Below are 22,457 nucleotides of genomic sequence, written 5' to 3' on the forward strand. Positions count from 1 at the left end.
GGGCAATTCTGGACGGAAACCTGTTTGAGTCGGCCAGAGGTTTGAGACTGAGATGAAGGTTCACATTGCAGCAGGACAATGACCCGAAACATACTGCTAAAGCTACATCGGAGTGGTTTAAAGGAAAACATTTAAATGTCTTGGAATGGCCTAGTCAAAGCCCAGACCTCAATCCAATTGAGAATCTGTAGCATAACTTGAAGATTGCTGTACACCAACGCAACCCATCTAACTTGAAGGACTTGGAGCACTTTTGCCTTGAGGAATGGGCAAAAATCCCAGTGCCTAGATGTGCTAAGCTAATAGAGACATACCCCAAGAGACAGCTGTAATTGCAGCAAAAAGTGGCTCTACAAAGTATTGACTTTGGGGGTGAATACCTATTCAAAAATAAATAAATAAATAAATAAATAAATAAATAAAATTTGCACCATTAAAGTGGAAAGCATGTTGTGTAAATCAAATGGTGCTAACCCCCCCCCAAAATCCATTTTAATTCCAGCCTGTAATGCAGCAAAACAAGACAAACACCAAGGGGATGAATACTTTTGCAGGACACTGTAGTTTGTGTTATCAGTTGGTGCGTTATACTAGTGTGTCTGATCTCACCTTAACATCTGAGGTGTCACGCTGGCAGTGCCTCCACGACCGCATGATCCCAGAGAACGTACGGTTCGGGTGATGGAACTTGTTGCCATTGGTGCTGAGAAAGAAGGTCGTAAAAGGTTCCTGGATTTAAAAATAAAACACAAAGAACTTGTTACAGATTTCTGTTAACACATTTCATTAACAAAAAAACGTTTCTTCCTGGTGCCAAAACCACAACGCTCTGCAGCAGGATCCAGGCTGACGACTAATGGCCGCATCACATTACACGGGATCGCCATGTGATCCGTTTCCTGCTGAGCTTGACTGATAATTAAACACTTGCTTCGACAAACCTGCTTTTTTCAAAGGAACTAATATCATTCCGCTACATAAACACTGGCAAAGTGAAATCCAAATTCATTTCTATGGTAATTTGACGCAATCGCATGATTGAGCGCTCCAGGAAGCTCGAGGAAATGTTCCGTTTGCATAAACATCTCAATGTGGAGGACATATCTGTCAGATTATGGAGACTTAGTGGAGGTTTTTTTTTCTTCTTCTCCCTTTCTCCTCTCGTTTATACCCACGGTGCCTGAGGCAGAATTAATTACTGAATGTGGCCTGTTGAGGAGCAGAGCTCTGCCTCTAATTGGCTCATATTCACCATCATCAGCCGGAGCTGGAGTGACACGGTGAGGCACGAGGAGGCAGCCGGGGAGAGATGATGGCGTCTACATTTTCATTCAAGCCGAGCTTAACAGCTGTCACAGCACCCTTTCTCCAAATCATCATCATCAACTCTGTACGTTCTACCGGCGCAGCCAATTACAGCCATTTCATTTGTAATGCCTATGAAATTAAACATGTGCTGCTTATTTAATTGGGAATATATTTAAATGAGGAACTTTAAGATCATTTGGTTGGCTTAGTATTGAGAGTTTAATGCCTGCTACAGTGTAATGGGCTGCCTCATCGAAAAAAAAAAGAAAAATAAGATGCCTTAATAAATAAATAAATAAATAAATAAATAAGTTAAGAAAAATCTGATGGAACAACCAATAACTATTTTATTTTGACTGTTATAAAACACAAATTGGATTCATAATGAAAATAACGAAAAAAAAAATTCTTCCAAGATTATTTTATTATTCACGAATTGAGTGGTTTTTTTACGGTATTCCTTTCTTTTATAGTCCCTTAAGCTATTAACTGGTTAATTGTGTGGTTTAAACTCAAAGGAACTGAGTAATTATTTCTGTACAAAGGGAATTCTGAAGAAACTTTATGAAAACATCAGACAGGTTCTAGGTAAGGTCCTAAGCATGCAGTGTAAACAACAACAGGGAGTTAATTATCATGTCTCTCTCTCTCTCTCTCTCTCTCATATATATATATATATATATATATATATATATCTCATCTCATCTCATTATCTGTAGCCGCTTTATCCTGTTCTACAGGGTCGCAGGCAAGCTGGAGCCTATCCCAGCTGACTACGGGCGAAAGGCGGGGTACACCCTGGACAAGTCGCCAGGTCATCACAGGGCTGACACATAGACACAGACAACCATTCACACTCACACCTACGCTCAATTTAGAGTCACCAGTTAACCTAACCTGCATGTCTTTGGACTGTGGGGGAAACCGGAGCACCCGGAGGAAACCCACGCGGACACGGAGAGAACATGCAAACTCCACACAGAAAGGCCCTCGCCGGCCCCGGGGCTCGAACCCGGACCTTCTTGCTGTGAGGCGACAGCGCTAACAACTACACCACCGTGCCGCCATATATATATATATATATATATATATATATATATATATATATATTTTTTTTTTTTTTTGAGTAGTGTTTTTATTTCATCCTGGGTTGGTTCAGCAACACACGCCACCATTTTGTTTTTCTCTACTCATGGTATATGAGCTGATGGCCTCGTAGTAGAGTAGCCAATCAGAACACATTTTTATATATAATATATGTATATAAAATTAACGGGGCGGCACGGTGGTGTAGTGGTTAGCACGGTCGCCTCACAGCAAGAAGGTCCTGGGTTCGAGCCCCGTGGCCGGCGAGGGCCTTTCTGTGCGGAGTTTGCATGTTCTCCCCGTGTCCGCGTGGGTTTCCTCCGGGTGCTCCGGTTTCCCCCACAGTCCAAAGACATGCAGGTTAGGTTAACTGGTGACTCTAAATTGAGCGTAGGTGTGAATGTGAGTGTGAATGGTTGTCTGTGTCTATGTGTCAGCCCTGTGATGACCTGGCGACTTGTCCAGGGTGTACCCCGCCTTTCGCCCGTAGTCAGCTGGGATAGGCTCCAGCTCGCCTGCGACCCTGTAGAACAGGATAAAGCCGCTAGAGATAATGAGATGAGATGAGATATAAAATTAACAGTTATTCCATGAAATGGAGTCGTACATGAGCTGATAGCAGACGAGGCACGTACGATAGCACTGAGTTGTCTATAAGCCTTGTACGACTCCATTTCGTGGAATAACTGTTTTATTCTATCCACATTCACTGGATTTTGAGAAACAGGGCACTTTCTTTTTTGCAAATTTGTTAAATACAAACTTTATACAAAACATCCGACAAAATCATTTCCACTTAGAATGTAAACAAACTGGCGAAATGACAGGAGCAATTTGTGGAAAATGATGTAATAATAATAATTCTTGAAAAATAAAAAAGATGCATTTTTACCATCCATATTTTTTTGCTTTTTTGTGGTTTTTTTTTTAATAGTGTTTTTATTTCGTCCTGGGTTGGTTCAGCAACGCGCACCACCATTTTGTTTTTCTCTACTCATGGTATATGAGCTGATGGCCTTGTAGTAGAGTAGCCAATCAGAACACATGATTGCTCATATCCCGTGAATGTGGAAAGGATAAATAAATAGGGTAAGTCAAAAAGTTCTAAGACGGATGTTATAATTTATAAAAGGAATTCAAGAGAATTCAAAAAAAAAATTATCATAAATATATATTTTCATAAATATTTTTTTCATTTGTCTTAGAACTTTTTGACTTACCCTTGTGAATATATATACACATACACACATACACACATACATACATACAGTACTGTGCAAAAGTCTTAGGCACGCGTAAAGAAATGCTGTCGACCAAAAATGACTTAAAAAATAATGAAATTAAATGTTTCAACAAAAATACTATAAACGGCAGTAAGTAAGCCATAATAAATTAATAGCTATCTGTGCGAGCCTGAACATATACGATCCACCAGACTGCAGGGCTAAACTTGAGGATGCGTGTCCCTGGACCTTATTAAGTCAGTGGAGTAAAAAAAGACTCATCAAATGAATCTTGACGTGTAGAACGCAGGAATTCCATCTACACTGAAGCATCTCGATGTAGGTTTGGCAAATAAGGTTAAGTGGCTATACAGCGCCCTCCACAATTATTGGCACCCCTCGTTAAGATATGTTCTTAGGCTTCTAATAAATTCTTTTTTTTTTAATAATATCGGACAACAGTGCAAAGAAAGAGAAAAACCCAACCTTTAATTCAAGTGCATTTATTCAGTGGGAAAAAAAAATCCCACATTAAGCAATAATTCTTTTACATGAAATAATGTGTGCCACAATTATTGGCACCCCTGAAGTTAATACTTTGTACAACTCCCTTTTGCCAACAAGACAGCACTTAATATTCTCCTATAACATTTCACAAGATGGGAGAATACAGAGAGAGAGAGAGAGGGATATTCGACCATTCCTCTTTGCACAATCTCTCTAAATCGTCCAGAGTCCTGGGTCCTCTCCTATGCACTCTCCTCTTCAGCTCACCCCACAGGTTTTCAGTTGGGTTGAGGTCTGGGGGCTGAGATGGCCATGGGAGGAGCTTGATTTTGTGTCTGGTGAACCATTTTTGTGTAGATTTGGCCACATGTTTAGGGTCATTATCTTGCTGAAAGGCCCAGTGACGACCCATCTTCAGCTTTCGGGCAGAGGCCACCAGATTTTGATTTAAAATGTCCTGGTATTTCAAAGAGTTCATGATGCCATGCACCCTAACAAGGTTCCCGGGGCCTTTGGAAGAGAAACAGGCCCACAGCATCACCGATCCTCCCCCATGCTTCACAGTGGGAATGAGGTGCTTTTCCGCATACTCAACTTTTGTGATGTATTAGAGTGTTTGTTGCCAAAAAGCTCTATCTTGGTCTCATTTGACCAAAGCACATGGTCCCAGTTGAAGTCCCAGTACCGCTTAGCGAACTCCAGACGTTTACGTTTATGCTTGTAAGTGAGAAAAGGCTTTTTCCGTGCATGCCTCCCAAACAGCTTGTTGGCATGTAGATAGCGCCTGATGGTTGTTATGGAGACTTTGTGACCCCAAGATGCTACTCTTTGATTCAGTTCTCTAACAGTGAGCTTTGGAGAACTTTTTACTTCTCTTACCATCCTCCTCGCTGTGCGTGGTGGCAAGATAAACTTACATCCTTGTCCAGGCTTGTTTGCCACTGTTCCAGTTGTTTTAAACTTCTTGATGATTCCTCTGACTGTAGATACGGGCAGGTGTAGGCGAGCGGCTATTTTCTTGTAGCCATTGCCTGACTTATGAAGGTCGACACACATCTGCCTTACTTGAATGGTGTGTTCTCTTGTCTTTCCCATGTTGAAGAGTGGATAAGAGAAATAGACCTCTGTGTCACATCATATTTATACCCCAGGGAAACAGGATGTGATGAATTACTAATTAAAGGTTCCTAGATACTCTGATCAACTTTATAAACTACAGTAGAAATGACAGAAATGCTTCATTTACATTTATTTTCTAGGAATTGTTATGGGTGCCAATAATTGTGGAACAGGTGATTTGATGAAAAATAATTATTTCTTAGTCAGGGATTTTTTTTTAAATTCACTTGAGTTAAGGGTTACATTTTTCTACAATTTTCAGTGTGAGATTATACTTCTGCAATAAAAATTGAATTTATTTTAAGGCTTTTAACACATCTTAACCAGGGTGCCAATAATTGTGGAGGGTGCTGTATTTTCCAAAGTTAGCCTGATTTCTTTGCTAATCCGAGGTTGGGCTCGAATTGACTCCAGCAGTTTAACGTAGTTGGGTAGGCAGCAAGTCAAACTGTAATAATGGCAATTTACAGGATATTTTCATTCATTCATGTACAGTTCTGTGCAAACGTCTTCGGCACATGTAAAGAAATGCTGTTGACCAAAAATGGCTTAAAAAATAATGAAATTAAATGTTTCAACATTTAAAAAAAGACGATCAGCAGGAAGTAGTAAGGCATAATAAATGACACAAAGTCCATATTTGATGTGAGACGACCCTTTGCTTAAAAATAAAATAAAAAAAAAATAGTAGTCTGAGGTCCAGTGAGTGCAGTTTTATGCGGAAATGAGCTGTAGGTTTTACTGAGCATCTTCCAGAACCAGCCACCGTTCTTCTGGACACTTTGACTGTCACACTCGCTTCTTCATTTTGCACCAAAACCCAGCAGCCTTCATTACGTTTACTTTTTTCATCTGAAAAGTGCTCTCTTATGGAATATGCTGCTCAGATACAAACATTTTTTTTCTGCCACATTTAATTTTGTGCGGGAAAAAAACGAACGTTTGGAACTCTAAAATGTTTTTGTAATGTTCTGACTCGATAAGGTACAAATCATAAAATAGAAGTCACTGGTTTGAATCCCTGGACCAGGAATGGCTGAAGTGCCCTTGAGCAAGGCACCTAACCCCCAACTGCTCTCCAGGCTGCTCTGGGTATGATGTACAACCCCGATTCCAAAAAAGTTGGGAAAAAGTACAAATAAATACGGAATGCAATAATTTACAAATCTCAAAAACTGATATTGAATTCACAATAGAACATAGACAACATATCAAATGTCGAAAGTGAGACATTTTGAAATTTCATGCCAAATATTGGCTCATTTGAAATTTCATGACAGCAACACATCTCAAAAAAGTTGGGACAGGGGCAATAAGAGGCTGGAAAAGTTAAAGGTACAAAAACGGAACAGCTGGAGGACCAAATTGCAACTCATTAGGTCAATTGGCAATAGGTCATTAACATGACTGGGTATAAAAAGAGCATCTTGGAGTGGCAGCAGCTCTCAGAAGTAAAGATGGGAAGAGGATCACCAATCCCCCTAATTCTGCGCCGACAAATAGTGGAGCAATATCAGAAAGGAGTTCGACAGTGTAAAATTGCAAAGAGTTTGAACATATCATCATCTACAGTGCATAATATCATCAAAAGATTCAGAGAATCTGGAAGAATCTCTGTGCGTAAGGGTCAAGGCCGGAAAACCATACTGGGTGCCCGTGATCTTCGGGCCCTTAGACGGCACTGCATCACATACAGGCATGCTTCTGTATTGGAAATCACAAAATGGGCTCAGGAATATTTCCAGAGAACATTATCTGTGAACACAATTCACCGTGCCATCCGCCGTTGCTAGCTAAAACTCTATAGTTCAAAGAAGAAGCCGTATCTAAACGTGATCCAGAAGCGCAGACGTCTTCTCTGGGCCAAGGCTCATTTAAAATGGACTGTGGCAAAGTGGAAAACTGTTCTGTGGTCAGACGAATCAAAATTTGAAGTTCTTTATGGAAATCAGGGATGCCGTGTCATTCGGACTAAAGAGGAGAAGGACGACCCAAGTTGTTATCAGCGCTCAGTTCAGAAGCCTGCATCTCTGATGGTATGGGGTTGCATTAGTGCATGTGGCATGGGCAGCTTACACATCTGGAAAGACACCATCAATGCTGAAAGGTATATCCAGGTTCTAGAGCAACATATGCTCCCATCCAGACGACGTCTCTTTCAGGGAAGACCTTGCATTTTCCAACATGACAATGCCAAACCACATACTGCATCAATTACAGCATCATGGCTGCGTAGAAGAAGGGTCCGGGTACTGAACTGGCCAGCCTGCAGTCCAGATCTTTCACCCATAGAAAACATTTGGCGCGTCATAAAACGGAAGATACGACAAAAAAGGGGCGGCACGGTGGTGTAGTGGTTAGCGCTGTCGCCTCACAGCAAGAAGGTCCTGGGTTCGAGCCCCGGGGCCGGCGAGGGCCTTTCTGTGTGGAGTTTGCATGTTCTCCCCGTGTCCACGTGGGTTTCCTCCGGGTGCTCCGGTTTCCCCCACAGTCCAAAGACATGCAGGTTAGGTTAACTGGTGACTCTAAATTGACCGTAGGTGTGAATGTGAGTGTGAATGGTTGTCTGTGTCTATGTGTCAGCCCTGTGATGACCTGGCGACTTGTCCAGGGTGTACCCCGCCTTTCGCCCGTAGTCAGCTGGGATAGGCTCCAGCTTGCCTGCGACCCTGTAGAGGGATAAAGCGGCTAGAGATAATGAGATGAGATGAGACGACAAAAAAGACCTAAGACAGTTGAGCAACTAGAATCCTGCATTAGACAAGAATGGGTTAACATTCCTATCCCTAAACTTGAGCAACTTGTCTCCTCAGTCCCCAGACGTTTACAGACTGTTGTAAAGAGAAAAGGGGATGTCTCACAGTGGTAAACATGGCCTTGTCCCAACTTTTTTGAGATGTGTTGTTGTCATGAAATTTAAAATCACCTAATTTTTCTCTTTAAATGATACATTTTCTCAGTTTAAACATTTGATACGTCATCTATGTTCTATTCTGAATAAAAGATGGAATTTTGAAACTTCCACATCATTGCATTCTGTTTTTATTTACAATTTGTACTTTGTCCCAACTTTTTTGGAATCGGGGTTGTACATCACTCTGGATAAAAGTTTGTATGAAAAAAACATCCAGGGTGCCTAAGACTTTTGCACAGCGCTGTATCTTGGTGCCATTTTGTCCCCGTAATCTTCAAGTTGCATATCTGTATGTGCAGTAAAAGTAAATGTAAACTTTTAAGAGTTTGAGATTTTAAACACAAATCAAGTGTCCTTCACGTCAACCAATGTGCATGCTTTTGATAAACTTGAATAAAATCTACAGCAACGAAACTCAATCATGAGTCATAAAGTATAAGTTGGGAAATAAAAAAAAAACCAACAACAACAACAACAACAAAAAACATTTTCGATCCACTCAATTTACTCAGTGTGAACAAGCCCTGCCTGAGGAAATATTTTGCACATTTCACAAGTTACATGTTTCCTGAAGATGATGAGAAAAAGAATGATAAGTTGTCTCCTGTTGTCTTCTCTACTTTCCATGATATTGTAAGGTTGACTGAAATTAAAATTATCGGCTAAAATTTACTTACTACGCAAATTACTTGAGAAAAGTCGTCAGTGGGTCATGAGTTCGAATTTGGGAAGCATAATTGTCCGTGCTGTCTGGGTGGGAGGGATGCGACCCGTCAGTCACATTGATTACAGCCAATCATGGTTGATTGTGAGCTCATGTATGTGAAAGAGGGCAAACAGACGTTTCTTCTGAGGGGACTGCGCTGCACTGTGCAGCAACTCAGGCCCTGTCCACACGGCAACGGATTCAGGTGAATCTGATAAAATTGTTTATCGTTTCGGCCTGGCGTCCACACGGCACCGGCGTTTTGGGTGCCCCAAAACGAAATCTTTTGAGAACGGGTTCCAGAGTGGAAAAATCTGGCAACGGCGCCATTGCGAAGTCGTCTGGATGAGTAGAACAGATTTGTTTACGATGACGTCACAACCACATGACTGTCAGTGCTTCACGCCGGGTAGAAGTGTGACGAACTCGATGCGAGTTGTCAACAAATCCTATAACTTGGTTCATGAAACGTGCTTACAAAATATTTTCACTGTGAATATTTATTGTGTAATGGTGCAAAGTGAGAGAGAGAGAGAGAGAGAGAGAGAGAGAGTGAGAGAGAGAGAGTCAATCCCGCCAGCAAAAATAGGGAAAAAAAAGGAGCGATCTCACCTCTTCAGATGTTGGTTTAAGTCCGACAATACATTCCTCAAAAAGGGCGTAGAAGAACAAAGTAATCCATCAACGTGTAGCATTCAATTTATTCCGGACCATTAAAGAATTCTGGAGGATATCAGAATGTTGGTGTACCAGCTTCCATCTACCCCCATTCATTCCTCTTTCTGCGTCTCCATTCAAAAAACGAGCACGTGATTTAAAGGGACTATATCCATAGGATAGGGAGTGAGAAGGTGTGTGCATGTGACAGTGACAGGGAAGAACCTAGGCTCATGCTTGCCCTGAATTTCTCTTAAAGTGAAGGCAGAAGAACGTTCAGCACCTGGCCAGGCTTTCTATGTATTAATTTACATAGACGTTTTAATATGAAATATAAATAAGTGTCTTAGACAATAGATACTATTTTACGCTACTGACTAATAATCAAAACTTTATGTGGCTGATGCTACAGAAGAAGGGGTTTATGCGCATGCGTCTACTTCTTCAATGGAGCACTTGCATGTGACGTCACAGCCGATCCAGATTGTGACAGACGCCATCGTGTCGGTCAAACGCCATATTCCGCCTTCTACTTCTGGTTCTACTTCTGCTTTTACTTCTACCTTTTCTTCTGGAAAACCCTACTATATACAATTCTACTACAACGGCTGCGGCTACAAGCTCTCCCTACCTGTGCACGTTTTTTATGTTTTTTGTGTGTATTTTTGCGTGTTGTTCGTCTGTACCGGACTTCAATATCCACTACAACTGTATGGACTTACTGGACATTGGTTTCCAGCAGAAAATGACGGTTTGTAGCGATTTCCATCGCATGCACAACATTCCGGACGAGAAAAAAAAAACATTCCGGGCGAGACCAGCGGGGTCTCCGTGGATTGTTATTGGAAGCAAAGCGAAGGAGGTGGCGCCGGGAGCAGAAGCAAAAGCGAGGCTACAGGCAGAGCCGGCCTGTTGACTAAGCTCAGAAAACAGCTACTCAAACCTCCACTGCCAAGCCTCTACCTCTCCAACGCCAGATCCATGTAAAGAAGACGGACGATTTGGAATTACCTTATTCTATTCTACAGTATAATCGGCTGGTCAGTGCTATACTCAATACTTAAGTGACTTACCCATCCAATGAGGATTATTTTCTTGTTTACAAGATGCCACATCTGAGTCGCTGACAAATCCTGAATTTCTGTAAAGAAAACTGTCCAGAGATTTATAGGGATAGATTAGGGATAAAATTAGCTCATGTTTTAAGTCGTTCAAATTCTGTAAAGCTGCTTTGCGACAATGTTTATTGTTAAAAGCGCTATACAAATAAACTTGATTTGATTTGATTTGATTTGATTTATAAGCACGCAGTGCTTCACCACTGAACAGCGAGGGAAAGTTGATGAGGTAATCATACACGTCCGGGTATTCCGCTGGCAGTTCAAAATCCAGTCATGAAAACTCCTTCCGGTAAGCCATAAGGGTCACAAATCTGTAGATCGTTTATTTTAGACATATAGCTAGTTATCTGTTCATTAGAAAAATGAGCCGTGTAGTCCGTCGGTTGAAATTGATCCATTCTGTACACGAGTGCAGCAGTATTCAGTGGTGTTTTTGACCGACAAGATGGGGGTTGTGTACTTTCCGGTCACGTGACTGCAAGATCTCTATTGTTCTGGTGTCTCCGATGGGACCGTCTTACAGCGCACATAGAGGTGTGGCATGTGTATTGCATCGTTTTCAGCAAGCGTTGCGTTGCCATATGAACCTGATATTTTACTGATCCGTTGCCCATGTGGACACGATATTTAAAAAAAAAAATCTCGTTGCCGTTGTCGTGTGGATGTAGCCTCAGTGTGAAAAGAAGTGTTGGGCTGGTTTCGCAGGCTAGCCCTGGATTTTCGCTGTCATGTGACAGGGAAGGGTTGGCGGGGAGGTAGGAATTTTCAAGTGACCAAATTGGGGAGAAAAATGAAATGTCCTTGTGTCCTCATGCTGTTAGAACAGATGCTAGTTCACAACATTTTGCGACGACATCTTGTATCTATGCTAGCAATGCCAGGTCTATGCTAATTCTTTGCAAATATGTTACTCGATAACACTGTTACTGTAAAAATGCAGCCATCTTCAGCAAAGAAACCTTTGCAAAAATGAAACTGGTTCCTGAAGGGCTTTTTTTGTTTTGATTTTTTTTTTTTTTTAGCAGTGCAATTCTGGAATCACACCAAGTACTAAGACAATTGAGCTAAACCAGCCTGCATTCTTGCTCGACACATCCCCTTCTTCCAAGTCAAACGAGGACGGGGAGAGAAGCCGTGATTGGCATGTGTTTCTCAGGACTTTCCGTCCTGTCTGATAGCCATAAAGCTAACACGCAGCGGCCTGTAAGTCATTATCACTCACACATATGCTAGTTTAGTGGGCTGTGAAAGCCCGGCCTTCTCGAGCGGAACCCAAAACTGGCCCGACTGAGATGTTGAGTTTGACTTACGTTCTGTCGTGAGTGAAGCAGCTGACACGCGGTGCGATCGACTATCAAAGCCGTTCTTGTTCAAAGGTCTCGGTCTTTGGCCTTGCATATTGAAATGTTACAATGGAAACAGATGACACTCGAACAAACGGCATTTTACAAACGCAACGATGCTGGAATTCTTTGCAAAGTTTGTGATTAATGGCTTTCCATGAGATCAAAGTTATTTTCGATGAGATCACATGCTCAATATGAGCAATTTTATATGAAATCAGACGAGATCAAACGGGGGAAAATGAACTCCAGTTACAGGACTGAACTGATTATACAGTCGAGCATGTTTACTGGGTTGAAACAAAATGATGCAAAACCTACAACTGATAAAAAAAATGATTTCAAATGAGATAAATTTGTGTTTGTGTAATGCTGTCAAGAATTCATAATTTGACGACAATGTTTATTTATATAGATAGCATTTTCATTCTGAGTTTAAGTTCTTCGTACTTAATATTTAAAAATGAACAAAAGTTGTTATGCCCTGACAAAATATTGGAAAATAAATATAATAATAATAATAATAATAATAATAATAATAATAATAATAATAATAATACAATTTGAATAACCCTTTGAAATGGAGTATCTTAGGTCATTTTGGAGTATAATGAAGACATAACATCGCAGCGAATTTTTTTTTTAATTATATTTTGTTTTGTTTTGTTTCAAAGAGACAAACTTTCACATTTGACATTGGGATTTGACATGTATACTGCTTAAAATTCCAGCATGCCAATGTAAAATGCCTTCATTCACTGGATATAAGCAATCGTGCACTCTGATTGGCTACTCTACTACTAGGATATCAGCTCATATACCATGAGTAGAGAAAAACAATATGGTGGAGCGTGTTACTGACCCAACCGAGGAAGAAATAAAAACTCTACCCGAAAACAAAACCCCCCAAAAATACCAAAAAAAAGCAACAAAATATGGAATGAAAGTATTTGCTGGTAAGAACGTATCTTTAAAAAAAAAAATCAAGAAATATTATTATTATTATTATTATTATCGCATTTTTCACAGATTGCTCCTGTCATTTCGCCGGATTGTTTACATTCTAAGCTGAAATGATTTTGTCAGACGTTTTGTATAAAGTTTTTATTTATCGGATTTGCAAAAAATAAAAATAAAAATGCTCTGTTTCTTAAAGGAACAGTCCACCGTACTTCCATAATGAAATATGCTCTTATCTGAATTGAGACGAGCTGCTCCGTACCTCTCCGAGCTTTGCGCGACCTCCCAGTCAGTCAGACGCAGTCAGACGCGCTGTCACTCCTGTTAGCAATGTAGCTAGGCTCAGTATGGCCAACGGTATTTTTTGGGGCTGTAGTTAGATGCGACCAAACTCTTCCACGTTTTTCCTGTTTACATAGGTTTATATGACCAGTGATATGAAACAAGTTCAGTTACACAAATTGAAACGTAGCGATTTTCTATGCTATGGAAAGTGCGCACTATAATGACAGGCGTACTAACACCTTCTGCGCGCTTCGACAGCGCATTGATACCTTCACCTCTCGGAGCTCCGTATCAAAGCGCTGTCGAAGCACGCAGAAGGTGTTAGTACGCCTGTCATTATAGTGTGGACTTTCCATAGCATAGAAAATCGCTACGTTTCAATTTGTGTAACTGAACTTGTTTCATGTCACTGGTCATATAAACCTATGTAAACAGGAAAAACGCGGAAGAGTTTGGTCGCATCTAACTACAGCCCCAAAAAATACCATTGGCCATGCTGAGCCTAGCTACATTGCTAACAGGAGTAACAGCGCGTCTGACTGACTGGGAGGTCGCACAAAGCTCGGAGAGGTACGGAGCAGCTCGTCTCAATTCAGATAAGAGCATATTTCATTATGGAAGTACGGTGGACTGTTCCTTTAAAATCCAGCAAATGTGGATAGAATAAAACAGTTATTCCACTCACTCTCGTCGTACACGGATTATAGCCCATTTGGTGCTACGCACCTCGTTGGCTATCAGCTCGTGTACGACTCGCTTGCGTGGAATAACTGTTAATTGTGGAGCATGAGCATAAAAGCAAAAGCAAATCATATATTTGGGAATTACATCCGTTTATGGGACGATTGCGAGCCAGGCCTCGTCGTCCAACATCAGTGCCTGATTGATTCGCAAATGCTCTTTTGACTGAATGGACACAAATTCTCACAGACACATTCCAAACTCTTGGAGTGGAATGAGATGTCCAACAAGTACATCATATAGGTGTGATGGTCAGGCGTCCACTTATTTCTGGTCATTTAGTGTAATCATTGTAGTATTAGTATCATTAATCTAATATATATATATATATATATATATATATATATATATATATATATATATGAAGCAGGGCTTACTATTCGGACGAGCCAGTGGAGCGTGGAGGCTGCCGATGAGTAGTGGGTGGAGTAGTGGCAGGGTGGGGCCTCGTCATCCCACGCTTCATAGCGCTCAGCGTAAAACACGGCACGCTTTGGGTTCAGAGCTCCGATTGGCTGTAAACAGAAAGAAAGTCAGAGAAGAGGTCATATAATATTTAATTACACATCACAGTGATATTTACTTTTATTAATGCACTGATGAGAAAGATATATTTGGACTTTTACACTTTGTGAATCTGCAGTATTTCAAATGCTTTTTATTATATTTATTACTGGTCACATTTTATAATAACCACATTATAACACTTTGTTTACTACTACTATTCATGCTTTAAACCTGTCAATAAATAACTGACACTGATTCTGTGTCAATAATTTCATTTGGATAACATAACGTCTCATAAAACCTTGATTAAAATGATACAGTACCAGAAAAGAGAAAAAGTTTGGACACGCCTTCTAATTCAATATTTGTTCTTTATTTTTATGAATTAAAAGTCCCTTCTTCACGTGTTAAACTAATGATGGATGTCGTTTCTCTTTACTTCGTTGTTCGATTCTTGACATAATATGGATTACTACAGTTGTGGTGTTGAATAGGGCTGTTTACTTATAGTATGTTTATTATTTGCTATTTACTGTTTGATCTCAAACGCATTAAGAAGGCAAGAAACTCGTCCACTAATTAACTTTTGACGGGGCAGCTGTTAATTGAAAAGCGTTCCAGGTGACGACCTCATGAAGCTGGTTAAGATAACGCCAACAGTGTGTAAAGCGTCATCGAGGTAAACTCTGGACATGGTGAAGAATCTAAAATAGCAAACAAATTTTGTTTTTAACACTTTTTTAAATTTATTTACCACATAAGTCCATATATGTTATTTAATTCCAGATGTTATTTCGTAGTTTTGATGTCTTCAGTATTGTTCTACAATGTAGAAAATCGTCAAAATACAGAAAAACCTGTGAATGAGTAGAGTAGGGGTGTACAAACTTTTGATTGCAACATGAAGGCATTTTATGGAAGCTGAACCAAAGGCAAAGAATATTTTTTGAGTGTTCTTCATGGCAAAATGGACCAAGTAAAACTGTTTCAAAGCATTTCAGATAAATGACTCTGTTACTGTTTTGTTTTTAATTAATAGTGCAAACAGATTTTAATATTCAATGAATTATGATGTCATAAATTGTTTCATTATTTATATTATTAATAATAAAAGATATGGACGTCATCGATTTATGGTTTATAAATATATTATAAGGTGACTACTACTACTACTACTACTACTACTACTACTACTACTACTACTACTAATAATAATAATAATCAAAGTTGCACTCAAATTTGGTCTTTTATACATATATATATATATATATATATATATATATATATATATATATATATATATATATATATATATATATAAAGACTGCAATAATATATAAGTATTCCAAAAACTATATATGATAAAAACTAAACTAAGCAATATTAATTAAATTGATAAAAACTTGATAAATTTATTATTATTCTCTCATTCATCTCATCTCATTATCTGTAGCCGCTTTATCCTGTTCTACAGGGTCGCAGGCAAGCTGGAGCCTATCCCAGCTGACTACGGGCGAAAGGCGGGGTACACCCTGGACAAGTCGCCAGGTCATCACAGGGCTGACACATAGACACCGACAACCATTCACACTCACATTCACACCTACGCTCAATTTAGAGTCACCAGTTAACCTAACCTGCATGTCTTTGGACTGTGGGGGAAACCGGAGCACCCGGAGGAAACCCACGCGGACACGGGGAGAACATGAAAACTCCGCACAGAAAGGCCCTCGCCGGGCACGGGGCTCAAACCCGGACCTTCTTGCTGTGAGGCGACAGCGCTAACCACTACACCACCATGCCGCCCCATTATTATTATTATTATTATTATTAATAGATTCTACTCATTTATTTTTGCTTGTTTTCTAGCTAAAATATTCTCCAGAAAAGTGCACTGTGAGCAACCATTCTGGAAACATTCCTCCTGCTCCAGGTTTGACCTTTAAAATCTCAGTTTTGACATTAAACCCAAACAAAATTTTATATCCGAGCTCTTACACTGATAAAACATGTCTCTTTTTTTCAGCGTGCACCCTTTCTGTGCATAGAACAGACAGAAACCATCTCATAAAAACATCTGATGCAAACATTTCATCTGCTATAACGTTGTGCTGAGGGTGGATAGAGTGCATGAGAAGAAATGCGTGTGTGTGTGTGTGTGAGCAGTATAGTCGTGAATGTTTGATGGGCGAGACTTCGCAGAGCTCCATTAGCTGCTGTGCAGGATTCAGCGCTGTGCTCTGTCTGTCACACCCTATTACACTCACTGTCCTCAAACCTCAAATATTATCTGCGGATATGGTTTGTGTACGCCACGCAAACGTATGATTTGGACGTAAGTTTTAAACATGGTTTGTGCCAAAAACAATATGCACTCGGACACACACACACACACGAGTGTGTTTGCAGCAAGCTGAAAGGCTCCTGTTGAAGGTTGCAGGTAATCTAGCCTGTCTTAACCTTGTCTGACCCAAATTACACCACGTATATCCGCGCACACACACACACACACACACACACACACACACACACTGGCTCTGGCCTTCCTCTGCAGTTAAGCCCCTTCACACACTCCTGTACAATGTCCAGAGTAAACATCCACACCGGCATTTATTCAGCTGAGCTGGGTACAGACGGACGCAGATGGTGATAAACCTGTCTGCATACAACGTAAACAGTTTGCAGTAACAAATGCAACCAGTGAATATAATCCAGCTCTGTATTTCAGCATTAAAATGCATAGTGATGTGTGTTTCTTGGAAGTGAAATGGTTTTGATTATCAACATAATGACCCGCGGGCTCTTAACCTTCAGCCTGATATTCACTCAACTGGCAGCGGGGCAGGAAAAGCCAATAGCTTTAAATGTCGTGAGGTGGTTTCTCCTTCATCTAGCTTCCACAGTTCAGGTCCATACATCAGTTCGCCTGATTTTGGATCTGCAAACGACGTCCAACATTTCTCATATTGCAACAGCCATGTTTATTTGGATCACTGCTGCGATTCAGATACTCAGAAATAAAATACTCAGATGCAGTGCTTTAAGTGGGCCGGTACGCGGTACCACCACTTCTAGATTTTAACCCCTGGCGTACCTGGACATTTTACGGCATACCGGGACTTCTCACAAGCTCACAATACCCTTTCCTGTCCTTTCCATATCAGAGCTAGCCTGGGCCCGCCCATCCTAAGCGTGACGCAACACGGGGGCCTGTTGTGAGCTTAGTCTGGCCAGGCAAGCTATCTACAGCTCTTCCAAGCTCCCGAAAAATCGGGAGCCAATCAACTTTGAGCATCTCCAACGGCCCTGGGTAGAGGCGTGTTCAAGGCAGTGACGTAGTAGAACTGCGACCGGAAGCCATAGATTGTTTACAGAATCTATGCCGGAAGCGCTTCATTCACTAGAAACATTACGAACATGGAGCAAGTTCTCATTGAAAACGGAGCAAAGAGCAGCCCTGGAGGTATTTATTGAAAGGAAGGACGTTTTCGCCTTGCTCCCGACCGGCTTCGGTAAGAGTTTAATCTACCAGTTAGCCCCGTCGCATCACATACGTCAGAGGAAAGAGTGATGTGATTGGTTTAAGCTTCGTCACAGCCTTTTCTGGCTTCGACCAGTAGCAAACTGAGGCATTTCAGGGAGGCGGGTCAACCACGCACTTTGGGAAACGGTTGGGCTTAATATATTTTCCAGACCAATGCTCGCAGAGCTTTGAAGTCGCGTTATCCAGACTATATCAGAGTGTCTCTTGGTGATTCATTATGACATTTAAACTACATTACCCAGGGTGCACTACGTGACGCTCGCCTTTCTCGACGCTCACTCGTGTTCACGGAGAAGTCGGAAACAACAAATGGGAAAAACAAAGAAACGAAAACAGGACAGTAATGTTGGCATGGCTACGAAAGGGCACAAAGAGTCGAAACAGAGTCGGATGATGATGCGGCTCTTCAACAGTCAAATTCTACCGCAGCAGAAAATGCAGGCGGGGAGCGGCAAGCTAACACTACCGCATACGCTAACAGCGAAGAGCCTGTTGCTAGAGCAACGCCTGGTGCTACTGATACTCCAGCCAACTGCGATGTTAACAATAACCTCCTTCAACATAAATGGCCAGAGGATCGAGTGCAGTATTTTTGCTCACAGAACGACTGGGTTATTTGTAAAGACAAAAAGTTTGGGTGTAAGATTTGTCGCCGCCTGATTCGTATGCCAACGGGTGAATATACAGCGTAGCACCACTTGTTTTTTTTTTCCTCTTAAAGCACTGCTCGGATATGAAACCAATAAAGCCAGTTAAGGAGTTTACAAGGAGGACATGACCAGCATTATTTAACAATTATTTAAATAATATTGGCTGGTGCTGAGTGGTATATCAGATATATTCCATTCTATGGAATCAATTTTGTGCCAGAATGTTCATACAATACTTTTGAAATATCAAACAAAGGACGGCACGGTGGTGTAGTGGTTAGCGCTGTCGCCTCACAGCAAGAAGGTCCGGGTTTGAGCCCCGTGGCCGGCGAGGGCCTTTCTGTGTGGAGTTTGCATGTTCTCCCCGTGTCCGCGTGGGTTTCCTCCGGGTGCTCCGGTTTCCCCCACAGTCCAAAGACATGCAGGTTAGGTTAACTGGTGACTCTAAATTGACCGTAGGTGTGAATGTGAGTGTGAATGGTTGTCTGTGTCTATGTGTCAGCCCTGTGATGACCTGGCGACTTGTCCAGGGTGTACCCCGCCTTTCGCCCGTAGTCAGCTGGGATAGGCTCCAGCTTGCCTGCGACCCTGTAGAACAGGATAAAGCGGCTACAGATAATGAGATGAGATGAGATATCAAACAAAAACAACAAATCAAAATACAAAAAAAAAAGTCAATTTTTTTAGACTGGCAAACAAATTATTCGTGTAATCGTGCAAAATATCAGTCTATTACTCTTCAGAAACCTTTTATTTTTGTTCCGCGTCTTTCTCAATTTTGCTTGACGTAATTTATTTTGGTTGCGATTCCAGCTTTCTCGTTTGCGCTCCCTGACATTTTGCTTGCAGTTTTGGCACAAACTTCATGTGTGGGCGGGCTGTCCAGGAATGCATTCCCATTGGCTAACTTGTGTTTGACTGACAGCTACGCTCAGCACTACTGCAACACATACATAGATAATAACAATATCTTTGCGTTCTCATAGAATGCAAAGATATTGTTATTATCTACAATGTATCAATGTATCTGCAGGGATGGAAACAGCACGCCTTTTGGCGGATGCCGCCTTTTTCACGGCCGATTTTTTTTTTTAGGGGGGGTGTTGGAGTGTCTGATTATAGTTTCAAAGTAAATTCTGTATTAAAATTACTAAATAAGCAAATCCGTTACAGTCCATGAAACAGGAAGTATAAGGATGAGAAAAAAAACAGTTTAAATCGGAAAGCTGCGCACAATGTGAACTGCGCCATCAGAGCAAACTGTTCATTTAGTATTCATGTATTTTAGTGATTTTCGAGTCACTGTCCATTTAATCCGGAGGGAGAGAAACATCACAGCAACGCGACAAGCAATGCGAACTTTGTTGCGTTAGTGTTCGTGTATTTAGTCAGAGAGATAGGAAGATGAATTTACTATCTCTGGTTTAGTGTTCGTTTTCATTTAGTGTTATTCATTTGATATCATCGGATGTTATTGAGCTGTTAGCCTATTGTTACCTTAATTTTGTGACGTTTCATGATTAAAAAAAAAAAACATCCCCCCTTCTGTTTTTTTGACAAATCGCACCCTGGTCTTTGTTATGACCCAACCCTGAGTAGAACTCACAATCTCACGATCGAAAGGCAGACACGCTACCACTAGCCGATAATCAGAGCACGCGATTTTCTATAATCACCTGTATATTTATACTAAACTGCATTATAACATGAGAATAGGTATTGGGTATATGGTATAGTCAGGGATTATGATGGACGTTTGCTGAAAAAAAGGCATTCTGAAGCTTAAAGTTGAAGCAAAACAGTGCACTACAAAAGGTGGAGCTTTCTGAATTAACAGAAGGAAGAGATGCTTCTTTATCCAAATTGGTCAGATACTGGGGTGTCACAGAGAACCATCAGTGATATATACAGACCCAGTCAAAAGTTTGTACACCCCTACTCTACTCATTCATAGGTTTTTCTGTATTTGGATGATTTTCTACATTGTAGAACAATACTGAAGACATCAAAACTACAAAATGACATCTGGAACATCTCATCTCATCTCATCTCATTATCTCTAGCTGCTTTATCCTGTTCTACAGGGTCGCAGGCAAGCTGGAGCCTATCCCAGCTGACTACGGGCGAAAGGCGGGGTACACCCTGGACAAGTCGCCAGGTCATCACAGGGCTACATCTGGAACATATCTGGAATTGTATAGCAAATTTAAAAAAAAAAAAAAAGTGTTAAAAACAAAATTCAGCATTTACCTTGATGAAGCTTTGCACACTTTTGGCATTTTCGTAACCAGCTTCATGAGGTTGTCACCTGGAACGCTTTTCAATTAACAGCTGTGCCTCGTCAAAAGTTAATTAGTGGACGAGTTTCTCGCCTTCTTAATGTATTTGAGATCAAACGGTGAACAGTAAATAATACAAATACTATAAGTAAACAGCCCTATTCAACACTGCAACTGTAGTAATCCATATTGCACTACCGTTCAAAAGTTTGGGGTCACCCAGACAATTTTGTGTTTTCCATGAAAAGTCACACTTTTATTTACCACCATAAGTTGTAAAATGAATAGAAAATATAGTCAAGACATTTTTCTGGCCATTTTGAGCATTTAATCGACCCCACAAATATGATGCTCCAGAAACTCAATCTGCTCAAAGGAAGGTCAGTTTTATAGCTTCTCTAAAGAGCTCAACTGTTTTCAGCTGTGCTAACATGATTGTACAAGGGTTTTCTAATCATCCATTAGCCTTCTGAGGCAATGAGCAAACACATTGTACCATTAGAACACTGGAGTGAGAGTTGCTGGAAATGGGCCTCTATACACCTATGGAGATATTGCACCAAAAACCAGACATTTGCAGCTAGAATAGTCATTTACCACATTAGCAATGTATAGAGTGGATTTCTGATTAGTTTAAAGTGATCTTCATTGAAAAGAACAGTGCTTTTCTTTCAAAAATAAGGACATTTCAAAGGGACCCCAAACTTTTGAACGGTAGTGGGTGTCAAGAACCAAACAACTAAGTAAAGAGTTGTGACATCCATCGTTACTTTAATGCATGAAGAAGTGACTTTTAATTAATAAAAATAAAGAAAAAAAAAATTAAATTAGAAGGTGTCCAAACTTTTCACTGGTACTGTATGTATGTATGTATGGAACCTGCCAGATTGTGTGGGGAACTTCAACCAGCATTGCAGATAAGATGAATTTGTTTGTTTGTTTGCAAACAAAGTTATTTTCTTGACTAGTAGAAATGGCCAATTAGTGGTAAATCATGTTGTTGTTGTTGTTGTTGTTGTTTTTCTTTAACGAAGTTGTAATCATAAGCACCACCTTTTTAAGTGACATTGACATTTCCAAGGTTTGTGTTTTTTTTGTTGTTGTTGTTGGTTTGTTTCTGTTTTTTGCATGGCTAAATTGTACATAGATCAGTTCATAACAATGTGAAATTTCCTGTAAACTTTATCTGTGAGTTCACACAATAATAAAAAAAAAAAAAAAAAATCACATAAAAAAAGCTGATTTACTGTATAGAATGTCAACCAGATTATTTTCCGGTTCTCTTTGTAATCTTCAACATAGCAGTACTATACTCCATGGAAAGAAAGAGTATTGTTCATACTGACTGTACAAATGTTTCTGAAGGATTTCTTGGATAATTAACACTATGTTCAGACTGCAACCTGAAACGACCCATATCCGATTTGTTGTGAAATCCGATTTTTTTGTTAGGCCGTTCACATTACCAATTATATGAGACTTGTATGCGATCTCCAATATGAACGGA

The 22,457-nt window shown here is 40.5% G+C and overlaps 1 protein-coding gene across 1 annotated transcript in view; it reads right to left on the reverse strand.

The window, feature by feature from the left end:
• The window catches only part of nbeab (neurobeachin b), a 793,085-nt gene that overhangs the window by 129,923 nt on the left and 640,705 nt on the right, over window positions 1–22,457 (reverse strand). The window contains exons 44-45 of the mRNA XM_060943557.1: window positions 14,348–14,485; window positions 610–729 (exon numbers count right to left, since the gene is read on the reverse strand). Coding sequence (XP_060799540.1) covers window positions 610–729; window positions 14,348–14,485 — 258 coding nt within the window. The remainder of the gene's footprint in view (window positions 1–609; window positions 730–14,347; window positions 14,486–22,457) is intronic.

Source organism: Neoarius graeffei, chromosome 17, assembly GCF_027579695.1.
Source record: "Neoarius graeffei isolate fNeoGra1 chromosome 17, fNeoGra1.pri, whole genome shotgun sequence".
Classification (NCBI taxonomy): domain Eukaryota; kingdom Metazoa; phylum Chordata; class Actinopteri; order Siluriformes; family Ariidae; genus Neoarius; species Neoarius graeffei.